The sequence below is a fragment of the Condylura cristata genome, unplaced genomic scaffold (genome assembly GCF_000260355.1).
Source record: "Condylura cristata isolate star-nosed mole 26May11 unplaced genomic scaffold, ConCri1.0 scaffold00009, whole genome shotgun sequence".
Taxonomy (NCBI): Eukaryota; Metazoa; Chordata; class Mammalia; order Eulipotyphla; family Talpidae; genus Condylura; species Condylura cristata.
This window is the reverse complement of record NW_004567110.1, coordinates 56,137,825-56,163,322: the sequence shown is the minus strand read 5'-3', so window position 1 is coordinate 56,163,322 and position 25,498 is coordinate 56,137,825. Positions and strand designations below refer to the sequence as shown.

The following is a 25,498-nucleotide window of genomic DNA, read 5'->3' as shown; positions in this document are numbered from 1 at the left end:
ATTGGGACTCATATTGTAGAACAAACACCCTTGTAGCCTGAAGAGCTACCTCCAGGCTTTTTAAACATCAGAGAGAAAACTTTTTCTTAAGCCCTTTTTACTTTGGGGTCTTTAGTTACCCTAGCTGAATGCAATCTCATTAATGCTGGGAACTATATAAAGAAAAGAGCTGGGAAGCAACTGCAGTTGCTGGGAACAGATACTATCTACTTAGTAGAAGTAGGACAGATGAGGAAAACCCACCACTAATAGTCGAAACTGGATTTTATTACTAGTTAGATGAAGAAATTGAAACTGAGATTAGTTAAATTGATCTTAGAATTGAGAAGCATGAAAAAAAAAAAAAACTTATATAACTTCCCCTTGAGACTTGTTTTCACAAATGCAGCTTATCTACAAATGGTACAATCTGAACACGTGAAGAATTGACTAACCTGAGCCACTGATAGGAAACTGGGGTGTGTGAGAGAGCCCAGAAAATGTATTTAGGGGAGGAAGGATGTTGTGTCAAAGATCACAGGATAGGCAAATTCATGGTTGATTTGGGCAAACATAAGAAATCTTAGAGCCTTAGGTATATCTGACACATCTTTTATGCTGACTAGGTACGCAGGCTGACTAGGTACCACTGACCAGTGGGCAAGGGGGAAGGCATCTATTGAGATGCCCAGCTCACACCATCTCCACACTCTGGCTTCCCTCTTGCTTCTCTCTCTTATCTCCCAATCTCTTGGCCCAGGTGTCCATATTTATATATCAAAATGCTGTGATCTCCCCCGCTGTGATCTCCCCCGCTGTGATCTCCCCCTTCTTGGCTGGTCATTCGCAATCATCAGTGCATGAGCCTGTGCTTGTTCCCAAGTGCTTTTTATAACAACACAATATCATCTGTGGGTAGTGAAACCTGGGAGGCAAGCAAAGCCACAGGCGCAACTGGAGAGGCTAGCAGTAGGAAGGTAAAGAAGAGCCTTAAGGTATTCCATGTTCCTTATAGAAACTTATCAGAAAAGGGTGCAGCAGGTTAAATCACAGCACTACGAAGCTAAAGCCACTTCAGCATGAGTTCGATCCCCAGCCCCAGAGGTGACCCACATGGCGTGACCGACTTCTCATGACCCGCCTGCTGCTCTCCTCAACAGTGTACTTTGTCAGTCTGCCTGCTCTGTCTCTGGTGAATTCTCTCACTGCCCCAGTACTTCCAGCCTGTACCCCAGTTCTGTATGCATAAATAAATCTTTAAAACAAAAAAAAAAGCTTATCAGAAAAGAAGATCCAGTTATTTGGAAGACAATCTCTCCTTACATGGGCCAAATTTTACTAACCAATGGACTTTAGTCAAATCTGTAGGAGGACCTACAAAGTGCAAAACCCAAGCACAAAACTTTGAAGAATATTAGTCATTTAAGGAGTGAACGGTGGATGTGGCCAGTAGACAGAGGGCACGAGGGTCAAGGGCAAAGAGGCCAATAATATCAATCATGGGAAAATGTGAGGAGGAGGAGTGAAATCCCCAGGGTATGTTCACAAGCTCTCCATGGTGAGGCATATGTAGAAAATGAATGGTCAGGAGTTAAGCAGAAGTAGGAAGGAGGTTTTCAGAAGGTTTATTTTAACTGTTTTTAAGCTTCACATAGACTTAACTGTTCTGAGAGAACATGGGGGATCTGTTCATTGTGGGGGTTGAAATATGGGGTGGAGGACCTCCAAGAAGTCTCGAGGAAGGTACAGTTCACAGGATTTACCTGAGCAGGTAGCTGCTTCATGTGATAAAGATGGATATGAGGCAAATTCTGGCTGTACCAGATAGTAAAACAACAACTAGTGACCTTCAGCTTGGCTTTATCACCTAATCACCTAATCATCACGATTTGGTTTTTGGGCTGCTCCACACTCAGAATTCAAACTGCATGTGTACTGCATGGAGCCAGATGATAGAACATTTATCACTATCACCCCCCAAACACCCCCCAAAGGATGTACACAGCCAGCTGGTGCACTTGTTACTGGTGTATCACTGCTTTGTTTGCAATTTGAAAATTCAGAGCAAGCTTATGAATAAAGAAAATCAAATCTAGGCTACAGGCTCACATCAGTGACCCACTGACAGAAAGCGGAACTGTTAAGCAGCTTGGAAGCACAGCCAGCTACGACTGCTTGGATGAACTAAGCCAGAACACGGGTCTGGAAATGATGCTTACACTTCTATGGTTGTCTTCACAGGACTGCGAAGACATCTGAATGAATGTCTTACTTCACATCAGTTTTTATTTAGTGGTCCAAATTCTTGATCACATTTCTCTCAAGGGCTGACTCTCAGTTTTTGAAGAGATTGTTTTTATTTCAAGTATCTCCAATCCACTATGTCGCTAAGATTTTAAATGATTTAATTTGATAAACTGTAACTGCCTCAGTATTAGGACACTGAGGCGTGTAGAGATCTGTGGCTTGGATCTTCTTATTTTGGCATCTATATAGACTGAATAGGTGTATCCCCCAATTTTATGTTTCGGAGCCCTAATCCCAGTGTGATGGTGAAACAGGGCTATAAGGGTGCTAGAGGCATCTAAGGACAGTGCCCAGTAGGGGACAGGGCCACTGTCTGTGGGTTCTCACCTCTGCTCACAATTGCAAGACCAGGCTCAGGGAACAATAGCAACAGGTTTTAACGAAAGGGAAACAAGGAGTTCTCAAGGCCATAAGTGGCCAGCTGTCTCAGCCCAGTTAGTGTTCACAGTGTCTTAAGAGTCCTAAACAAAAGCAGCTTATCCAAGATGGCACTCACCTGTCATCAAAGCAGTGGAGCTTGTGGTGTCAGGGAGCAGTGGGACAGGGCGCAACTCCCTGGAGCTGGCAATGCACACAGGTGGGGCTGAGATAAGGCAGTCTGGAAAGACAGATGGACAGCACCGGACACCGCCAGGCAGAATGGAGGCTGCAGCACCTGGAGGTGGTGCTAGGTCATCAACAACTCCCAAAAGCTTACTGGACACAGAATGCCATTGTAGCACCAGTCAGACACGGAGCAGGTTTTCCATGATCCAGGCAGACAGGGAAAGGAGAGTTCTGGAGCCCTCGGTGCCTTTCAGCCTTTTAATGATGTTTTTACACCATTTGTAGTGAGGCAACCAGAGGCAGGACAGGCAGGGGGTGGGGAGGCAGAGAGGCTGGCAGACTTCCTAGCCCCTGGCAAATCTACTCTTTCTAGGCTCCAGGGTTCTCTTGTGGTCTCTCCACTGGTCTCAGCTGCTCTCTGCTGCATGGTCTTCTGCCTCCGCCCTCTGCTGCTGCTGCGCTAAGTCCTCTGTATAGCCGCCCTTATATGCTCAGGCTCCAGACGCAGCTGCGCCCACTCACGCATGCGCACACCACACACTAGTTGCCTCCAAAAGGCACACGTGTGAGACCATAGGTGTCGTTGATCAATGATGCTAATGGTGAGAGGATGGAAAACCCTGATCATTTCCATTTACCCTATAGCCAGTCACCCATCAATAGTGCTGGACAGCATTGGCCAGTAGTGTTGGTCTCTATTCATCACTAGTGTTATATAGCTCTTTGACAGTTTGCCCCCAATAACACACACTCTCTGAGACCCCAGACGCAGGGCACTTGGTGATCTGTTCAGGTGATCTTCTGCCACTCAAACCTCTGCGAAGCAATTTGGCTTCTCTGAATTCTCTGCAAAGCTTTGCAGCTTCTCTTCTTCCTTTAGAGGTCAGCTGCTGGATGTGTCTGAGAATATCCAGTCCAAGTGAGTAGGTGTCCAGTCCAAGCAAGTGAGGCCAGGGAGTCTGAGCGAGAAAGTCCAGAGTGCCCCAGTGTCTAAGGTGACCCCATCCAAGCAAGCCTCAGACAGTGCAGAGCACAGGAGTCCCAAGCTGGCTGCTGCCCTGCCGTATCTCCTCCTTCAGGGTTTCCACCTACCAGCCTGATCGGACCAGTTTCAATCCTATGGCTGATGTTATGCCCAGACCACCAAGAAGCCAATTCTGTTGCAGAGCACAGGAGGGTCTTTATTGCAAGCTTGAGCCTGTGCTCCCAACATGCACTGATGCAGTAGCCGAAGTTGAGAGCCCTGAGCTCAGGGAAGACAGGGTTTTTGTTATAGAAGAGGGGAATTTCAGCTCAGTAGAGGAGAGTTTTAGCTCAGCAGTACATTGATTGGTTGATATTGAACAAAGCTATCTTGTCTTACCCCGGTTGGTCTATGCATGTAAGATGTGACCTTCACTACTCGGCCTGCATACCTTAGGACATCTGGTGCTTTCCTGACATGTACTGGTTACTTGCCAGTATGGGATGAGCAAGATTAGGACATTTACAGTTAAACTCAGCCTTGGCAACTTGTTGATAACTGAGACTTAGGCCTGGCAGGTTCAGAAGCATTCTCAAGCCTGTCATGGCATCACTTTGGTCTTTCAGCTGACTGGACCACTTACTGACCAGCTCATAACTCCTTAAGTGAGATGGTCCATTCTACCATCCAAGCACCAATCCACAGGCCTCATTACTGCCTGCAGCTGGAGGGAGTCACAGTACTGGAGCTGGCTGAGTGGAGCCTTGGGATCCTCTGTGCAGCCCTAAACCAGGGGCTGCATGCCCTGCAGCACATGGTCGGGCCGCACTGCCATCTGCCATCACTGCTGGGTTTGACTGCAGCCTGAGCTTCAGTGGGGCCACCAGTGGTTGCCTGCTGCTGCTTACAGTGCCTGCAGCAGCACTCTGGGGCCAAGTTCTAGAGCCCCAAGGAAGGGAGTCTCCAGTTTCAATGGGATTTGTAGATGGAGGTTAGGGGAGGTAATTAAGGTTACACCAGGGTCAGGAGGTAGGTTCCTTATGATGGAATTAATAGCTTTCTAGAAGAACAAGATCTCTTTCTTAGTGGCCACATGCTGAGGAAATGTCAAGTGATGCTAGAGAGAGAAGGTGGTCATTGGCAAGGCAGGGAGAAAGCCCTCATCAAAAACCTGAATCTTCTGATAGTTTTTATTTTTTTAGGACTCCATAACAATGAGAAATGTATTTCTGTTTACGCTACACAGTCTTTGCTGACTAATACATCAAAATATAAACAAAACCAACACAACCAACAAACAAGCGTAGCCAGACATTTTTATCCAGTCAAACTTCTAATCTCAAGAATTCGTGATTTTTGAGCAACATGATGAGTACAGGATGCTAGGCACTTGCATTTTCAAAGGCAGAGTGCCTAATCCTGGGGTACAGTTTCTGTCCATTAGTTTTCATCTCTTAAAGCTGCCTGGGTGTTGGGCTCTTGATCATTGTTTCATTAGAATTTAATTTTAGATGGATACTGGTATGAAACACATGCCGAGAACACTTGCTCCCCAGTGGTATTAAATCAATCACCTCATTTATTACCCTCTAGAATCTCTCATTTACATGTGGTCTCTTCTCATAAGAGCACTTCCAAGCAAATCTAAATTTGTTTAGACAATTTTATGGGTATTGTAAAACCACAATTGAATTTCAGGTTTTTGCAGAGGCCCAGCCAAGATTCACTCCAATTAGAAATAATTGCTGTTAATGCTGTTATGATGTGATGGATGCCCACTCTACCCTGGACCTTTGTTCTATTAAATCCCCTAAGAGACTCTTCTTTATTCTTCAACTAAATAGGCAGGCCCCTAGAATATACGCTTTTGGAATTGTAATATAGGAGCAATATTGTGCCTCTCTCTTAATTAACCTTGTTAACCAAGGATTTGGAACATCAATTGGTTAGTCTAAGAGGGTCCTTTGATCCTCTGAGTACACATCTACTGTTGAGAAGGATGTCACTCTTGTGAAATAAATTGCCTTTTATTCTTTGGCATATACCAAATACCTTTATTATTCTATTGAGTAATGGTGTGATATTTTGATTTAATGAAATAATATGTGTGAAGTGATTAGCTTTATGGCAGGAATAATAACTACTAGCTATCATATTTATTATCATAAGATAATTTTTTCTTATTTAAAAAAATGATGTCTGAATGGAAAGGAGATACAAAACAGAGTTGTCAGTCTCATGCAGGCAGTGCAAGACAAATCAGTCCATTGTGGATTCCAGAGTCCACAGTCCTGAGACTTTTGCCCAACAGCCCCTTACCTCCAAGTTGTTCAAACTCTCATTTCTTTTGACTCTTACAGGGCCTTCCAAAGTACCTGTCATACTGTTTTGCCCCCCACACAAAAGAGGGTAAGAAACAAAGGCTGCTGTTTTTCTTGCAAGTGAGGTACCCCCATCAGCTTGGGAAGGAGTTCCAGAGGTATAGTAATTAGCATATTTTTCTTAATCTTGCTTCTATAGAGCAACTCCAAAGCATGAAAGAAGCTGGCCAGTTGATTAAACTGTAAGAATTCAATAGATCTAAAATGAAGGCAGCACTGATGAATACAAACCCATAAAATTGTGCATTCTGTGGAAAAATGGCTCAATGTGAATTCCAATTGGAAATACTAAACACTTGAAATTAACCACATGACTAAGAATATATATATATATTTTATTAACAGGTAACAGTGCACCTAAGTCAACAGAAAGTCATTTTCAGAGTAAAGAGTAAGAAGAGATCATTTTTAGTCTCTTCTAGGCAAAAAAAAAATATGTGATCTTAATTAGAATTCGATCTTGGATCACTTGCTAACTATGTTCATTTAGGCAATAAGGTACAATGTGTGATTAAAGCACCATGACAATTACCTAATACAATTTCAGCACAGGTAGGTAGTTTATTAGAGTTTGCGTAGTGCTCGGGAAAGGACATAAGGGCTGACATTTTGTATAGCAGGGGCACAATTTCATAAATGTCAAGGTCAAGAGGAAGGTGAGGGGATAAAAGAGCTCTGTGTCTCCTTGAGGGGCATTTCAGCTAAATCCTCATCTGTGTTCTTCACTTCTCACTCCTGTTCCCCACTGCAAGCTCAGGTTGTTACCATTTGATCCACTTTCCCAATGACCAAGTGAAGAACAGTTCTTTGTGTTTATTTCTCTCTCTTATCCGTTGCAAACAGAAATGACAAAAATGGGCTATTTTTTAAATTGACTACCCATATCAACAACAAATCAGACTGGTGATATTACTTACAAAAATATTGGTTGAAAGTACTGGTCTAGATAGCAGAGTAAGAATGGTTCTTGCAGTGCTGTTTTTCTACCACTGTATAAAAATACTTTTCTTCATCAAAATAAACATTATGTGACATTAGGTATCATGACATCAGCCACAAAGTTGGCCTTCAGTGTTTTTTCTTTTTGCCGAGGAAGCCATCCATTGCATTGAGGACACCAAAGTTTTCAGCTATAAGTATTGCCAACTTGATGGGCAAGACACTAGAGAAAACACAAGAGTAAATTTTTTTGGTTATTACCAGCTCAGTTGAAAAGATGACTGACTTATCACAGATGATGTCATTCATACTAATGTACACAATTGCATGTGTACTGCAGGGTTATCTAGGCAGAAGGACTGACCTAAGTTCTTTGGATCTTTCCTTTCTTTCTTTATGTTATTCAACTCACTTGCCATGTCAGTTTCCAAAGCTTCACTGCATTATGCAGTGTTTGATAGGAAGCAGTGAAATCTTGAGTTAGATGAACCTGGCTGGAATTCTAGCTCTATCATTTCCAATGATATTTCAAGTAAGTAACAATGCTCACAAGGCTCAGTTCTTTCATGATAAATGACCATCAACTTTTCTCTTTTGGGACATCTGTGAAAACGAGATTCAATAACTCTTCAGACCTTTGCAAGATCCAACTAAGACTACTCATCTTCTCAACTTCCCCACTGGTCTCTCTCATGGGACTCTGACTCTGGTGATTCTGATTTTCACACCAGATCCTGAGGCACAATAAAGAGGGCAGGTAACACTGTCTGAACTGTGAGGTAAAGAAAAGGACTCTGTACTTGCTGTCCCTCCAGAAGCTCACCCAAAGCTCACCCAGGAGCTTCCTCTCTTCCTCAGCTTTGGGCCACTGGTCAAATTTTCTTCTTTGGTAAGCCTTCCTTACTCTGGGGTTCCTTTTCTTTATGACCTCTAACAAAAATCTTATTTCATACATACATTTATTGCTTATTTGTTGCTTACCACTCCCTACCCTTCCTTCAACAGAGAAGGAATTCTTGTCTCTGGTTCATCTGAGATTATAGGATGTCAGTAATCTTGGCACACAGTAAGCACTCTCTAATGCTTGCAGAGTGAATACTTGAAAGAGTAGGTGAGGTTCCCTGAATATTTTTGTTTTCAAAACTCCCTTCTCAGGAACTAGCTTTCTCTCAAACCTGGATTCAGAACTAATATCCTATAAAGGTAAATATAATCTCTATAGATATTCCAAAAATAATAGAGAAACAGAATCCCATGTTCCTTATAATTGGCAATACTAGAGCATAACGGTCTATTGATATTATGCAAAGGTCACTTGCTAAATTGTGAATACACTCACCATGTTGTAAAAGAAACATTGATTTTTACATGTAAATGAGGAAACTGAGTTAGGAGAATAAAAAGCAGGATCATAGCCCCAGATCTCAAACTGTTTGCCAATGATCTTTTCTGCCATGCCCAAACATCTTTGGTAAACCATGATACTCTGTGCTAGATGAAGTCAATTGAAGTGAAAGGACATAAAAATGACTTTTGGTTCATTGTACATTAGCTAAAGAGAAAAGATGTCCTCTTCCTCAAGACGGGTAATGGCTCTTGGTCATGTCATGGAAAAGAGGCTGGTATCTATGCTTAAATAACTGAAAGATGTTGCCCCCAATAGGAATTGATTACTTGCACGGCTAGAGGGCAGAGCTAGAACCAATAGTTATGAAAATAGACAGACTGTAACTCAAGAGAGAGGAATGGTTTAGCCTTTGAAGGTGTTTCCTTGCAAACAAGTAACAAAGTTCCAAGAGGGGAAGTGTTGTTAGATGACCTGTCACAGTGATTTGGGATAGTGGGAATCAGCAACTGCTTTAACATTTCTGTACCAGCATTCCTGTAACTGGGAAAATGTTAACAAAAGGCAACAGATCAATCTGAGCATTGCAGTCTGATGAAGCACAGAGAAAGATGGAAAAAGATCATCTTTTGTGCTTTTAAGGGGTAGTAATCTTTTCAGTCCAATACCCAATGTCACACGTTCCTGAAGCATTTGGCTTACTCTCTGACCTTGATTTTGTGACCCTGCACTTGGGGAAGCAGGGACACAGTATCTATTCAACACGTTTATTCCATAATGAGCATGATTAAGCATCTCTTCTGAAAGAATAATTTCTAACTATTCACAGATCATTCAGTAAATCTATATTTTTTCCTGCTAACAATGCAGCACTAAGATAACTGGAAAGATGTGATTCCATTTTCTAGATTCCAGGAGGCACAGCAATTTGTGAAAAATTGAGATTGTATCAGCAAATGGGCACAATGACAGATAAAAATTCATTCACTTCATAGATATTTTTAGTGGGATTAATCATTCTTCTTGGTGGGATTGGTAATAAATTTTTAATTAGCATATTAGAGAAAAAAGAAACTTGTAATGTGTTACCTTTTTAAAAACATCAAGAAGTATAACACCCGTGGGATATATAAGTAGGTTTTTTCTTGCAGAATTGCCTCTACTATCTTCCTGACTGCATATTCTGGTTCCAGAATAGGTAACAGTAAAGGACAGCTGGGGGGTAAGAAAAAACACCAAATTAATAATGAACACTGACAATTCTTATACACTAGGCAAAAAAAGCTATAAGACTATAAGAGTGTATCATTTACTTGTTCCTTTCCCTCCAGGATTTGATCAACTTCTATATCTATTCCCTTGCTATCAATTTGGTGAATAATACCACAAGTAGGAGATGAAATGGAAAGTGATGATTCTAATTAATGTACTGTTATAATATGCATATATTGGAACCGTATTAAAAATGGTTTAGGGGCCCTCCCTGGTGGCACAATGGGTTAGGATGTAGCACTGAAAGCTAGTGCAGCTGCTTCAATGTGAGTTTGAACCCTGCCCCAGAGGCAACCCACATGGCATGGGGGACCTCTCCCGCTGCTCCCCTCAGCAGTGCACTTCTGCCTGTTCTGCTCCCTGCTCTGTCTTCTGGTGATGCCTTTCACCGTCCCTGTCCCTTTGGCCTGCACCCCAGTTCTGTATGCATAAATAAATAAATCTTTTAAAATAATGGTTTAAATGTTATAAAGTGAGTCTTTGAAAATCAACTGCTTGTCATCTCTCATCTCCATGAGATGGAGGTTTGCACATTTGTGCTCTTTCAATGATTCTAGTCCTTCTGTGTGGATTTAGGGCAGAAAGTAGAATGGAGTTGGATGGTAGAAAGAGTGGAGGAGATTGAGGTCCAGGCTCATGGGTGGCTATAAGTTAGATGCTATCTTGAGAGAACATGTGTATTAAACTCAACATTTTAAACACAGACACACTTGACTAAAGACAGAAACTCTCAATTTATAAATCAGGTTGAACACTAAAAAAATCTTTTTAAACAACATTACAAAACAAAACCAAAGTAAGATGGATGGCAAAACATTTTTTAAAATGTAGTTTCTTTGAAATCAAGGGACATACTTACCCAGTAGTACAACCATCAAACATTCCAGTTTTTATAAAAAATGGGCACACAATAGTGGTTTTGATCCCTTTTTGTTTCTGGGCATATGTTTCCAAGAATACAGATTCAGCAAATCCCAAAGCTGCAAACTTACTTGCACAATAATCTGAAACGACAAATATAGTTACTGTGTATTCTAAAGCTTTTAAACAGCATTGAGTTCAGGTTTCCTTGCAATGATAACACTGGTAGAAAATGGGTTGACAATTTTAATGTTCTAATTTTGTATGTTCTTGGTTTACTTCCACTGGAAGAAATGGGAAGTGTTTGGGAAGGTTTACAGTCTCCTAAAGATCTGTTGATAACAACCAACTGAGTTCTAGGAAAAGCTGGGAGCAGGAGTCTCCTGTGAATCCCACTGGTACCATCCATTAATGAATGGTGATGCACTGTCCTCATTTTATTATTTATTTATTTTACTTTATATGTTATGTCATTCTTCCTTTTATGTACAATGTATGCTTTCTCCTCTCAGGTGTAGTCCCTATAAAATTCCAACCACCAATTTACCCATGCACCATCACTATAGTCCCTTATGCTCTTCCCTCACCTGTTTTGATCTGTCTTTCTTGTAGAATGTCTCTGATTAATAGTTGCCTGTTAATTTTGTTTTTAATTTATTATAATTACCCTTTTTTCCTTATTCATTATTTGGTTCCTATACAGTCCTCCTATAAGTGAAGCCATCTGGTCTTTTTATTTTTATTTCTGGCTTATTTCACCTGAGTGTAGTCCTTCCAACTCCACCCATGTTGCTGCAAATGGCATTAGTTTATCTTTTTGATAGCCGAGTAATATTCCATTCTGTACATATACCAAATCTTGATCCAGTTATCTATTTTTGTACATCTGGGCTGTTTCCAAAGCTTACCTATTGAGTAGTGCTACAATAAACACAGGGGTTCAGGTATCCTTTTGAGTTAATGTTTTTGTGTCTTCAGGTAGAGTGCATTTTAATCTCTGTAAGGTAAGGAAGTTTCCTTGATTTCTTTCCATGGTTTATTTCTAATTTGATGCATTTATGGTTAGAGAAGATAGTATGATTTTGATCTTAGTGTATCTGCTGTTGGTTGTCTTTCATTCCAGTATGTAATTAAACCTTGAGAATTATATTTGTGAACTTGAGAATAACGTGTACAGTTTTTTTCGGGTGCAGTGTCCAATAGGTGTCTATTAAGCCCATGAGGTCTAGGTCCTTCTTTAGAGTACTAGAATCCTGGCTTATTTTTTGTCTCATTGATCTTTTCAGTGGTGAGAATGGTATGTTGAAGTTTCCCCCACATATGTATTTTCTCTAATGTTTGTTTTCAGAGATGGTAAAAATTGTCTGATATATTTTGGTGCTTTTTCATTTGGTGAGGATATGTTGATGAATGTTATGTCTTCTTGATGTACCATCCCCTTAACCATACTGTGACTGTCTGTGTCTCTTTTCTTCTTTTTTTAGTTTGAAGTTTATTTTATATGCTATAAATATAGCTGTTCCTGCCTTCTTTTTTGGTCCATTTGCTTGTAGTATTATTTTCTAATCTTTTACTTTCAACCTATGCTTGTCTTTTGTAGTTAAATGTGTTTCCTCTTGACAGAAAAAGGTTTGGTGCTGGTTTTTAATCCAGCCTGCTTATCTGTGTCTTTGTATTGATGAGTTTAGTCCCTCTACTTTTAGAGTTAATATTGATTTACTGACACCTGTATTTACCATTTTGTTTGACTCTTTGTGATTCTATTCCTTGCGCATTAATCTGTTTTTCCTGTTAATTTCTCTGTTGGTTTTGACTTTTGGGTTTCTTGCATTACTTCTTGGGGGGTGGGGCTTTCATAGTAGTGAATCTCTGGGGATTTTGTTTAATTGAGAAGGTTTTTATTTTTCTTTTGTACAGGAAGGAGAGCTTGGTGGGGTAGAGTATCTTGGTTGGCATTTGTTAACTTGGAATTTGTTAAACATTTTACTCCATTTTCTTTTTGCCCGTAGCATTCCTTCAGAGAAGTCTAATGTCAACCTGATTGCTTTTCATTTATAGATGATCTGTTTCTTCGCCTTTGTAAATTTCATTATATTTTCCTTGTTTTGGGCCTTTAGAAATTTTACTAATATGTGTCTCATTGTAGTTTTCTTGTCATTGTGGTAATCTGGTGTTCTTCTAGCTTCCTGTATGTCTATTTTCATTTCCTTCTTCATGCTTGGGAAATTCTCTTCAATTATTTCCTTGAATAGTTTCTCACTTCACTTCTCTCCTAACCTTCTGGGATTCCTGTGTGGGAAGCGCTACAAGGGAGGGGCTTACACCTGACACTGTAAGATTGCAATGAGGTTGCATTTGCTTACCCATCAAAGTTCAGACCTCTCAGATGTCTCAAGATTCTCTGGCGTCTTTTGTGGTCTCTTTTTCTCCTTTTCTACTAACCAGAGTGGGTTGGCTGTGTGGGGGAGGGGTGAAGGGTTCTTTCTTCCCATTCAGTTCAATTTTCCTCTGAATCTGGTGAACCAGACTCAGTCCAGGCATGAGGAGTCAATTGGGTCATGATTAAGTTGCCTTTCAACTATAAATTTCTTCATTTTCAGAAAAATCCCAAAGGACCTGGGAACTTTAGTCTCTAACTCTTAAATATCTTAAAAATGTAGAGGGAGCAGAAAATGATATTTATATCAGTTTTGAACATTTTGTCTTCAATCACACTTACTTCAGGTAAATAGTTGAATACTCAGTCCAATGAATGGAAGAGTTTGGAATGAGGGCATTTAGGTGAAATTGTACTTTATTTTGTTTCACCCAGTCGAAAGTGACAATTTTACCTGATCATTTGAGAGACAGCTACAACAACTAGCAGGAATCAAATGATAAGTGTCAAGGGTGGGGTTTTCAGACCTCTTGCTGCCCAAATTGGTGGATGGGACACAGAAAATGAGAAGGGGAAAGGAACAGTACTGGAAAGCCATTGGATCATTTAAATCATTAAATGTCACTGAACTCCTCAACCTCTCAGATTCTGATGATCCCAGAAATTTTCATTCGCAGAAGTACTTTTCCTACTACTTAGATTCTGATGCAAGAGAACCAAGACTCATACTAGGAAGGTAACAAAAATTTTACATTTGTTTCTAAGGGGATTTGGGTGGGTGGGTGGTGGGGTTATATCTAAGATAGAGGTATGTCAAAACATCATTAGTAGCTTAATGGACCTATGGAACCTATGTTATTTCAAAGACCAGGGATATATTAGATATATAAAATAGTGGTAACAATAACGCCTGATGCATTCTAAGAAGACTAGAGGAAAGGAAGTCATTGATAATATTTTAGGTAAGGGTGGTTTTGGAAAACCTGTTCATGTAACTGAGATAAACCATATACAAAAACATATTGTATATTTTAAACTATGTTGCTTAGCTCCAGAGCCTTAGAAAGTGCTCAGTTGGCAATGTTTTCCAAATGATGCAATTAGGGTTTCCTATGGATGAGTTATAGGAAACTTTGTAAGCCAGCACATAGATCTTGGGACAATATTTTTTCTTTTCTTAGAGCCAGTTTTCTAGGTGAGCTGCTGAGTTGGTTCACTTCTACCCAGGATAGGGATGAATCTCTATGCCTCCGTCTCACTTTAATGTTGTCTGTTTCAAGGGAGATGCAATAGCAATCAGTCTCTGTAAGCTTTCAATCAGTGGAAAAGCAAAGAGGGTATTTAGGTCTCTTGGGGAGGAGAACTTCCTCAAACTTACCGCAAGGAGAATGGAAACTTCAAAAGGTAGTGTTTTCTTATAATCCTGATAACAGTGCAAGGTGAATTTTAGGGGAAGGTGACTATGTAATCACTAGCTTAAAAAATATGTCATTGAGAATTCTGTTTTTCTAAATATGGGGATGGTATAAGAGTTAATGATTTCAAAGTCTACAGTTCAATTTTATGTATGTATATTAGATGGGAAGTTTTGTTACATGTGAATTTCTCTACCTTTTACCCCTTAATTTATTATCCTTTATTAGTGCACTGAGGGAATGAAGTTTATTCTGAACTATTATATAAGTTCAAGTTCTAAATAATTTTGCAAGTGTGAAATACCATACTTCTCTTACCTGCCAGTCCATTTATGCCAACTAATCCAGCTGAACTTGAAATACAAACCAAATGACCATGGTCATTAGCGATCATAGCAGGTAGAAAGGCTTTATAAGTCTAGGAAAGGCAAACAAAACTATCAAAATTTTATATCACATTTTGTACCTTTTTCGGATGTTTATATGATCATTATGACTAGGCTGATAGAAAACTTGAAGGATATAACAACTTAAACATGGGAGTGGAAAGTAAATTAACTTGTTTAACTTGTCAAATCAGTATTTTCCTGATGGCAATTTTCAAGGTTATTAAAAGGGACTTATTTGACTTATTTTTTGTTCACATTTAACTTTCATAAATATGGCATTAAGGCAATAATTGAAACAGACTTGGAAAATCTTAGATGTGTCAGTCACAATGCAAACAAATAAGAGTTGGATATGATATTAAAATTTATATTGTCTTTCTATCCCTATCTTACTTTCAAATTTTCCTCACTCTTATAACAGAATATGTTACTGTGGGCATCAGTTTAAAAATATTACTTTGTTTTGAATTTGTTTTTACTTCTCTGAATAATAATTTATTATTTTTTCCCCTAACAATATACAAGAGAATGTCTGTTCAGGAGAGAAGGATGTATGCTGTGATTTAGTTCCTTAGGCGGAACTACTGTTGCTCTGAGGCCTGGAAAAAGAAGAGAGAAATGAGCTCTGGGAGATGTATTTTGCAACACAGAAATACTTAATCAAATATGAATAATTGCATATTTACAAATAAATTTATATTTCTCCTATTTCTTTTCAAATGTGACAAAAGGACATCTTATAAAAGTAAATCAATTTTTTTGGTGCATATTATATCTATTAAGTTTTAGAGAGCAACAAACACATAAGAGAGAGGTGGGAAATCAAAAGAACTCAAGAGAAAGGAAGCAGCAAAGAATTAAAAATTCCTGAGTTCACATGTCTGCAATGAGTTGTTTTGCTTCTCTATGTGGACAAATGAAATTGGAAGTACAGGAACCATAAATTCTGCCTCTCTAGCAATTGTCTATTCTCTGCAGGAGCTCAGCAAATATCTGTAAATGTGCCTAGAAAGAGCGTATGTAGAGTGAATATGTGAATGTGAGAGAAGCAAGGGAAATGCTAACATTTGGGGGAATGACTCAAAGAAGAGAGAAAAAGGTGAGAAAAAGGAGACCATGAAGGAAGGGAGCTTGTGGGGAAGTGAGTGGTAGTAAAACATTACAAAAAGCACAGGAATGACCACTTTACAGTTAATTATGGTCCTCACCTTCATTTTGAACCTATACCCTTGTTTCATTGTAATGAAGGTAAGGAAAAATTTTGGGATAAGAAAATATAAGTCAGTTGGAGTAGTTCCTGAAGTAACATGATAGTTACTTAATTCTGAATTTTTTCATCTTTTTCTGGAACACTATACAGAACACCAATAATACCACCCAAACCATTACATTTTTGGTGAAAACTAAGGGACAGAAAACATTCAAACCTTTAAAAGCTGCCAAAGGAGAGCTAGGTGGGGAGTTCAGGAGGAAAGATAAGAGGAGAGTGGCGGGGGATAACAGACATATCAGCAAATACCTCACCCAGAAGGAGAGAATTATACCCAGAAGACAAAGTATGAGCAGGGCTGGGTATGTGCTGTATTGTAGGGAGGCTTGAGATGACTGGTTTCAGCTTGAGATGACTGGAAAAGGCAACTTCTGAATGTGGACATATATATCATCTGTGTCTTTTAGTCCCTGGGAAGGAATCAGGAACAGTATATTTGTAATTTATAAATTATTTATATTTAATTTATATTCATAAATAGTCTATTTTCAGTCTCATGTAAGTGACTGTCTGGTTATCTATATCACTTGTTGAAGAAATTTTCCTTCCTCCAATATACACTCTTGGTTTCTTTGTCATAGATTAATTGTCCTTATAGTTGTGTTTATTTCTGGGCTCTCAAGCTTACTTTATGAGTTTGAGTCTATTTTAAAATTCAGTGCAATACTGTTTTGAGTACAATAACTTGATAGTATAGTTTGAAGCCTAGGAGTATGAAATCACTGTCCTTCCTCTCTTTTTGGTCAGGATTTCTTGACTATTCAGGGTCTTTCATGCTTTCATATAAATTTCAATAACGCTTGTTCTATTTCTTTGAAGGATGCCATTGAAACTTTAATAGGGATTATATTGAATCTGTATATTACTTTGGTTAGAATGACAACTTTTTATTTTTTAAATAATTTATATATATTTCATATCATTGTACAATTTTACTTTCATTTTGAAGGTTTTATTTATTTATTTATTTATTGCATAGAGAAATTGTAGTGTAGCCCAGAGGTACAGAGCTGAGAGGATTCATCAGAGACAAACTGGGGAACAGAACAGATGGATCTACAGAAACACACTATTGATAGGAGCAGTAAGCAAAACAGGAGAAGTTTGCTATGCCATGTGGGCCAGCTCCTTGGCCAGCTCCCTGGTCAGGCTGTAGCAGTGATACCTAGGCTGAGACCTAATCCCTAGGCCACCAAGGAGGCCCATTCTTTTGTTTTTTTAATATAATGTTTACTTTTTCCCTCAGGTGTAGTCTCCATAGATTTTCTACCACCAATTTATCTGTGCACCATCACTATAGTCCTTTGTGCTCTTCCTGTACTTTTTTCATATCTACCTCTCTCCTCTGCATAATGTCTCTGATTTATAGTTGTCTATTTTTGTTTTGTTGTGTTTTTTATTATTATTTTTTTCTCCTATCCCTGTTTGGCTCCCCTACAAGTGAAACCATCCAATATTTTTCTTTTTATTTCTGACTTATTTCACTGAGCATAATCCCTCCTAGCTCCCTGTATGTTGCTGTGAATGGCATGAGTTTATCTTTTTGATTGTTTAACAGTATTCCATATCTTCTAGATCCAGTCATCTATTTTTGAACATTTGGATTATTTCCAAGTATTACATATCATAAATAGTGCAGCAATAGGGGCTCAGGTGTCCTTTTGAATTAATGGTTTTATGTCCTTTGGATAGGTCCCTAAGAGTTGAATGACAATGACGACATCACTTTTCAGAATGTATGGGATGCAGCAAAAGCAGTAATAAGACTATATTGCAATACAGGCCCACACCGAGAAATGAGAAAGAACTCAAAGAAACGACCTAAACTCCCATCTCAAAGAACTAGAAAGAGAACAACAAAAAGCTCCCAAAACCAGTAGAAGAAAGGGAAAAATAAAAATCAAAGCAGAAATAAACAAAACATAAATTTAAAAAACAATCCAAAAGATCAACAAAACCAATAATTGGTTCTTTGAAAAAATAAACAAAATACACAAAACTTTAGACAGGCCCACAAAATAAAAGGGAGAAAACACAAATAGGATCATAAATAAAAGAGGAGAACCTAGAACAGACTCAGTAGAAGGCAAAAGATTAATCAGAGACTACTATGAATATCTATATGCAAACAAGGTCAACAATCTAGAAGAGGTGTTGGAATGGCATTATCATTCAAAGGTAGCTAAAGAAGAAATAGCACACCTAAACAGGTCATTTCAAGAGTGAAATTGAGACAGTAACCAAAACCCTCCCCCAAAACAATAGCCCAGGACCAGACAGCTTCACAAATGAATTCTACCAAATGTTCAGGAAGGAACTCGTACCTCTCTTACACAAATTCCTTCAAAAAATTGAGAAAGAAAGCATACTACCAAATACATTCTATGAAGCTATATTACACTAAGATGACAATTTTAACAATGCTAATTCTTTTAATTCATGGACAGGAAATGTATTTCCACTTCTTAGAGTCTTCTATTTATATTAACAATGTTTATTGTTTTCACTGTACATAATCTTCACTTCCTTTGTTTATTTTATTCCTAGGTGTTGAATCTTTCTGATATGCATGTAAATGGATTGTCTTCTTGATATCTTTTTTCCCCCTTCTTTTATTTTGCCTAGAGTGATGTAATAACTTTTTATAAGTTGATTTATTACCTGTCACCTTACTGTACTGATTTATTCTTTCTAGTAATTTTTGAGTGGCTCCTTTAGACTCTATGTTATTAGGTTATAGACAAATAGTGATAGTTTTCTCAGTTTGGATGCCTTTTATATCTTTGTCTTGACTATTTTCTTTAGCTAGCCCCACCATTCCTATGTTGAATTGTATGGTGAAATTAGATATCTTTGTCTTGTACTTGACCTTAGAGGGAAGGTTTTACATTTTCACCACTGTGTGTTGTTAGGTGTGGGTTTGCCATATGTAGCCTTTTATGTTGAGACCTGTTCTGTCTAGCCCCACTTTTTGGAGAATATTTTTTGTTTTATCATAAATGAATGTTGATACTTGCCAAATGTTTTCTGTGAACCTGTTGATGTGATTACTTTTTGCTTTTCCTTTTGGTGTGGTGAATTATGTTGATTGATTTTAAGATGTTGCTTCATTCTTGCATCCCTATAATAAATCCCACTTGGTCATGATGTATGATCATTTTAATGAACTACTTAATTTGGTTTACTAAGATTTTGTGGAGGAATTTTGCAACTATATTTATCAGTGATATTTATCTGTAGCTTTAATTCTTGCCATATCTTCTCTGCTTTTGGTATCAGAGAACATTGGTCTCATAAAATGTACCTGGAAATATTCTAGTTTTTCCCAATGTTTATAAGAGTTTGAGAAGTATAGGTAGTAGTTTCTCTCTGAAGTTTTGATAGAAGTCACTAGTAAATCATCTGGTCCTGGGCTTTTGTGTTTTGGAGACTACATCAAACTAAAAAGCTTCTGGACAAAGCTTTCAATGGTGAAAGAAACTATCATTAAAACTAAAATATACTGGGGCCCTCCCTGGTGGCACAGCGGGTTAAAGCACTGCACTAAGAAGCTGAAACCACTTCCGCATGAGTTCGATTCCCGCCTGCCCCGGAGGTGACGGCATGGTGTGGCAGACCTCTCCTGACCCACCCGCTGCTCCCCTCAGGAGTGTACTTCGTTGATCTGCCTGTTCTGCTCCCCACTCTGTCTCCGGTGGAGTCTTTCGCCACCTCTGAGTCTCTGGCCTGTACCCCAGTTCTGTATGCACAAATAAATAAATCTTTAAAACAAAACAAAACAAAAAAACTAAAATATACTTACTCAAAGGGAGAAAATATTTGCACACTATCACCTGCCAACAGGCTGATATTCAAGAAATATAAGGAGTTTATAGAACTTAGCAAAAGAAAACAACCAAATCAAAAAAAAAAATGGGGAGAAGAGATAAATAGACACTTCTTCAAAGAAGAAAGATGGCCAACAGGCATTTGAAGAAACCCCTTCATCTCTTATCATCAAACTACAGTGAGATGCCTTCTCACATCTGTCAGAATAGCTCATATCAAAAAGATCAGAAACAACAAATACTGGCAAAGATGTGGAGGAAGAGGAGCTCCTGTGTAATGTAATGTTAATGGGAATGTAGAACTGTCCCAGGTCTTATGTAAATAATATAGAGATATCTCAAAAAAAATTAAAAATAGATTTATCATGTGATCCTGAAATTCTATTCTTTGATATCTACCTGAAACAGCTCTAACTATAGAAGGAAAGCTGATATTTGAAGAGATATTTGAAGAGATATATACATTTCTCTGTTCATTGCAACACAATTATAATAGCCAACTTATGGAACCAACCAAAGTACTCAAAGAAAGATGAATGGAGTAGGGATATTGGGCTTACATACATAATGGAGAAATACTAAGCTATAAAAAAGGATGAACTCTTGCCTTCCTTTGTGACATCATGATGGCACTGTAGGGGTAATACCAAGCAAAATCAGTCAGAAGGAAAAGATAAATACCATGTAGTTTCACTTATATGTAGAAATGGAATGGAACAAGGGGTCAGACAGAATCAAACCAATAACAAACTCTACAGTTGAATTGAATTGAATTGAAACTACCTGACGGGAAAGGGGAGGTCTGAGAGCAGAGGGGTCCGATGGATTATAGGGAGGACTAAGAGTATCTTGTGTGTTGGTGGTGTGTGGTAATACAGCTGAAGGGTGTGATTTTATACCTCTGAATCATACAGTATTGCAAAGCAATGTTACTTCAATAAAAAAGGAAAAAAAATAATGTAAGAGAATAAGAGAAAGGTACATATAACTATCAGAGTAATTATATATTTACAATGAGAAAAAAATAATTACCCATAAATGTGCTTTGAAATTCACATCAAAAGACTTTTCCATAAGCTCATCTGGGCAGTCAAGGAAATTTTTGCCTGTTACAATTCCAGCATTATTGATGAGGATGGACACATCTCCAACTTCTTTTTTAACCTAAAGCAAGTAACAAAAGCAACACTACCAATGTAGTAATTTCTCATATGAGCTAGTTTAATTTCCCCATAGCTTTATATGCTCCTTTTTCTTGTTAACCCAGACTGAGTTTATGCATTGTAAAGACAAAGTATGTTTTACTTTTTTTGCTCAATTTATAATGTATCAGAAATCCAAGACTGATGGTTTTCTTCTCATTTCTTCCTTCTGCTTTTGATGGTCCAAAGCTATCAGCTTTCCTTCTATAGTTAGAGCTGTTCTTGTGTTCAAATGAGTAACATTGTTTTATCTTCTGTATATATTAGTAACGCATCATTTTAATCAAGTGTTGACATTATAACCATGTGCCATAAAAATCAACACCCAGTATACCTAGAGATGGGGTGGAATAGGGAGGGACTGGAGGAAGTCTGATATTCATGTTCATGTTTTAAAAACCCTGCACCACTCAAAACCGGTCAATCCTGTTTTCAAACTGGCAGGTTTTCTTCTCCCTACCCTAAACTTTCCAGCTTTACGTATTCCTCCTGCTGGCGGGAGGACCACAGCAGGCACTGCTTGTTGCTGTGACACTGGCGAGTGGATACTCGGTAAATTTTATGTAAAAAAAATTAAAATGCTGAGTGTGACATTGGTGTCTTTCCTTCATAATAAGTCTTCAGGGTGTAACCCTGGTTTTAATGTCAGAAAAGAGCACAAGATTATCCAGAGTTGATTTGATTAGAAACAATGCTCTCCTTTTTTCCTCTTTGTATTTGAATTTCATTTCTGTAACTTATATTGCAAAGCAGGGCCCAGCAATGAGGACAGGCAGGCCTGTGTCTAGCTCTAAACTGTTAAATGAAAAATCCTGAAATTTGACCTTGGACATCAGGATTCTTTAATAAATTTAAGAATTTTCAAAGATGCTATAAATAAAGTATTTTTTTCTGTCACCCTATAGTGATAAACTAGAAATACCAAGCTTGATCATTTCTGATCAGAATGAAATCACAGATATGGGGGAAAAGGGAGTTAATAATTTACGGAGTAACTTATACTAGCATGGGTAGCACCTGAAGACATTTAGTGCTTGAACATGAATCAGTTGTTAGTTATGAGTGACCAGAGAAATTATTTGTACTCAGGTGATAGGCACTTCAAGTACAAAGAGCTAACTCTGTGGAATGGGCTGCAACTGTATCTTGAGGTGGGCTCAGTGGACGCTAGATTGTCAGGTTGGGATCTCCAGATTCTACTGGGCATGTCTGACTGGAGATGGAGCAACAGATGTGTAAAATGTGCTCACAGACTTAAAAGATACAAAATCAGGCTCTCCCTGGTGGCGCAACAGGTTAAAACACCACATTATGAAGTTTCACGAAGTCACTGCAGCATGAGTTTGATCCCCAACATGGAGGTGATCCACATGGCGTAGCAGACCTCTCCTGACCCGCCCGCTGCTCCCCTCAGCAGTGTACTTTGTCAATCTGCCTGTTATGCTTCCTACTCTGTCTCTGGAGAAGCCTCTCACGGCCCCTGCACCTCTGGCCTGTACCCCACTTCTATATGCATAAATAAATAAATTAAAAAAAAAAGATACAAAATGACCTGCAAAACTCAAATAGGAAGTGAGGTAAAATGGAGCAAGAGGATAGATTCTAGATGCTTTGCCAAGAACTTTCCAACATGGTCTGGCTGCTCATTGCAAGTGATACTTCTTTCTCACTGAACTGGGGAGTTTTGGGCACTACAAAGAGTGTGGTGCAGGAGAGTGAAGTGTGGAGTGCTTTGCCAGTGGGAAGATAGAGAAATCTTTATGAGGGAACAAATGGAGTCAGCTACCAAACAGCCTGAGCTTCTATGAATGTAGAAAATCCTTAGCTTCTGGAGCTTTGGTTTCTTGGAAGTGTTTTATTTTTCTTTTCAGATTTATTTATTTTTGCATATAGAACTGGGGTAAAGGCCTGAGGTGAGGGGGATGAGAGGATTCACCAGAGACAGAGTGGGGAGCAGAATAGGCAGATCTACTGAAATACACTGCTGAGGGGAGCAGCAAGGTCTGCTGTGCCATATGGGTCAGCTCCCTGGCCAGGGATCAAACTCCTGCTGAAAGAGGCTGGGAAGTGTTTTTTATGTGTGAGTTTATACCATTACCAAAGGAGCAAGTGCAATAAAAAGTCTTTAGAATGAATAAAATATTCTGATGTTTTATGATTACATAAGAGAAATACACATTTAAACATAAATTGTTTTGGAGTGGTGGATATAGCTGGATTTCAAATCAACCTAAAAATTGTTTCAAAATGGCCCTCCCTGGTGGCGCAGCGGGTTAAAGCACAGCATTGAGAATCTGAAGCCACTTCCGCATGAGTTCGATTCCCGCCTGCCGCCTGCCCCGGAGGAGACCACATGGCGAGCCAGACCTCTCCTGACCCGCCCGCTGCTTCCCTCAGCAGTGTACTTCGTAGATCTGCCTGTTCTGCTCCCCACTCTGTCTCTGGTGAAGCCTCTCGCCGCCCCTGAGCCTCTGGCCTGTACCCCAGTTCTGTATGAATAAATAAATAAATCTTTAAAAAAAAAAAAAAAATTACATAGCTTTTAAAAAAAAAAAAAAAATTGTTTCAAAATCTTAGTCATGTGCTTGCTCTGTAACCCAGAACTGGTTGTAAGAAATATCCGTGTCTTAGTTTCTTTCTCCTCAAAAGATGCTACCACCTCCCTCTTTTATGTAACTGGGCCTTCACAGTCAATGTAACATGGCGGTTAGAGTGCTGATGCAAGTCCAAGCTGGAGCTTTGCTACTTATTAGGCGTGTTTCTTAGGTAAACTCTAAGCCTCTTGCTTCTTTCCTTGTGAAATGGAACTAATAATGGGCCTTGCATCATACAACTATAATATAATACACACAGGATACCTTGCATGCTGTATTGCACACAGTGGAACTCCAAATTTATAACTCCCACTTTCCAACAGTTTTCAATTAAAGGGATGTTGGAATGGACAAATAAGCATTGAGAAAATCAAAGGGATAAAGAAACTGATGGATGCAAAAGCATTTATGTACAGTTCTTACTATCCAATTAACACAATAAGCAGTCAAGATTTACCTGATCAGCCACTCTATATACTTCTTCCTTTTGACTACAATCACAGGTGTAGGCATAAACTCTTGTGGCTCCAGCTTCCTGGACCATCTTGCATGTTTCCTCATTCCCTTCTTTGTTGATATCCCAGAGAACAACCACAGATCCTAGACTGGCAAATTTCAAGGCTAAGAGCCTTCCGAGTCCACTCCCACTGCCTGTTATAAGTACAATTTCTCCAGCAACGTTCTTATGGGGTTTTGGAATTAAAGCAAAAATAATTGATTCCAGAGTATAAAACACTACTTTTCCCAATATAACAAATACTTTCTTTGCTGATTTCATGTTGATGGCCATATTCTCTGACACCTGTAAAGAAAGATAGACTCATACAAAGATCCAGGTTTTTAAAAATTCTTTTTAAGTTTGATTTCTAGATGGAGCACATATTATATGAAGATAGTGAAAGAAATGATGTCTAGACATGGGAAAGAAACCATAGGGACTATATCTTGGCTAACTTTTATACAGAACAAAATTGACATGTATCTGCTAAGCCTGCTAAACACTGTACATGACTGAAATGTTCATTAGCTATAACTATAATGACACATAAACCATTCTCAAAGTGATGTCTATTATTTATCATATTTATCTTTTGATGATAATAATGCTGGTTTTATGTTGTAACTCTTGACCTTATTATCGTGTTTATGAAGCAACTGTTGGCTTTATCTTTTCATCCTCCTAGGTATGCGTTTTCTCATTTGCACTGTTGCTTTATAATTTTGCATCATTATTTAAAATATGAGGTTCAAGAGGAAATATAAAATTCTATTTGTATAATATATTTGAAGAGAAATAGGCATTCTAAACCTTTTTCAATGGGTGTGTTCTCAGGACCAGGTGGTCCTCCCCCAAGTTCTGAGACCCCTGTGCCATGTCACCAGACCAGGAATAGGACATCGATGAAATAGACCTGGAGATGGTTCAAGAAATGAAATAAAAATTATGTAATATGATTGATTACAACGATGACTTACAAAAAGTACTTTTATAAATGTCATCATGTCTCTGAGATGCATAGTACTACTCAAAAAGAAGCTGCCCAGTAGATTTGCTGAATAATCAAAGACCTCCCCTTTTGAAACTCATACAGGGCTCAGTGTTCACATCCTGTTGCCAGTCATTCACACTATAGTGAGAATGAGTTTATAAGCTTCTTTATTAATAGCTGCGGGGGCGGGGGAAGAAAGGTCTTATTGCTGTCAGAGTGAGAAGATGTTTAGCAAGGGCATACTCTGTAGGGCATGAGGGGCTTCCCTGAATAGAATACACAAATGAGTGACACAGATGAAGAAAGGAGATGGGAGGGAACATGATGTCGTGTCTTCAGG

At 38.8% G+C, this 25,498-nt stretch overlaps 1 protein-coding gene across 1 annotated transcript; it reads right to left on the bottom strand.

The window, feature by feature from the left end:
• Positions 1–7,245: 7,245 nt before the first annotated feature.
• LOC101631731 (epidermal retinol dehydrogenase 2) lies at positions 7,246–24,464 on the bottom strand. The gene is made up of 6 exons (XM_004680036.1): positions 24,126–24,464; positions 20,905–21,036; positions 14,705–14,804; positions 10,593–10,737; positions 9,551–9,676; positions 7,246–7,339 (listed from the first exon to the last, which is right to left on the bottom strand). Exons 1-6 carry the CDS (start codon positions 24,456–24,458, stop codon positions 7,246–7,248), a joined length of 930 nt encoding a protein of 309 aa, XP_004680093.1. The 5' UTR covers positions 24,459–24,464.
• Between the last annotated feature and the right edge of the window lie 1,034 nt (positions 24,465–25,498).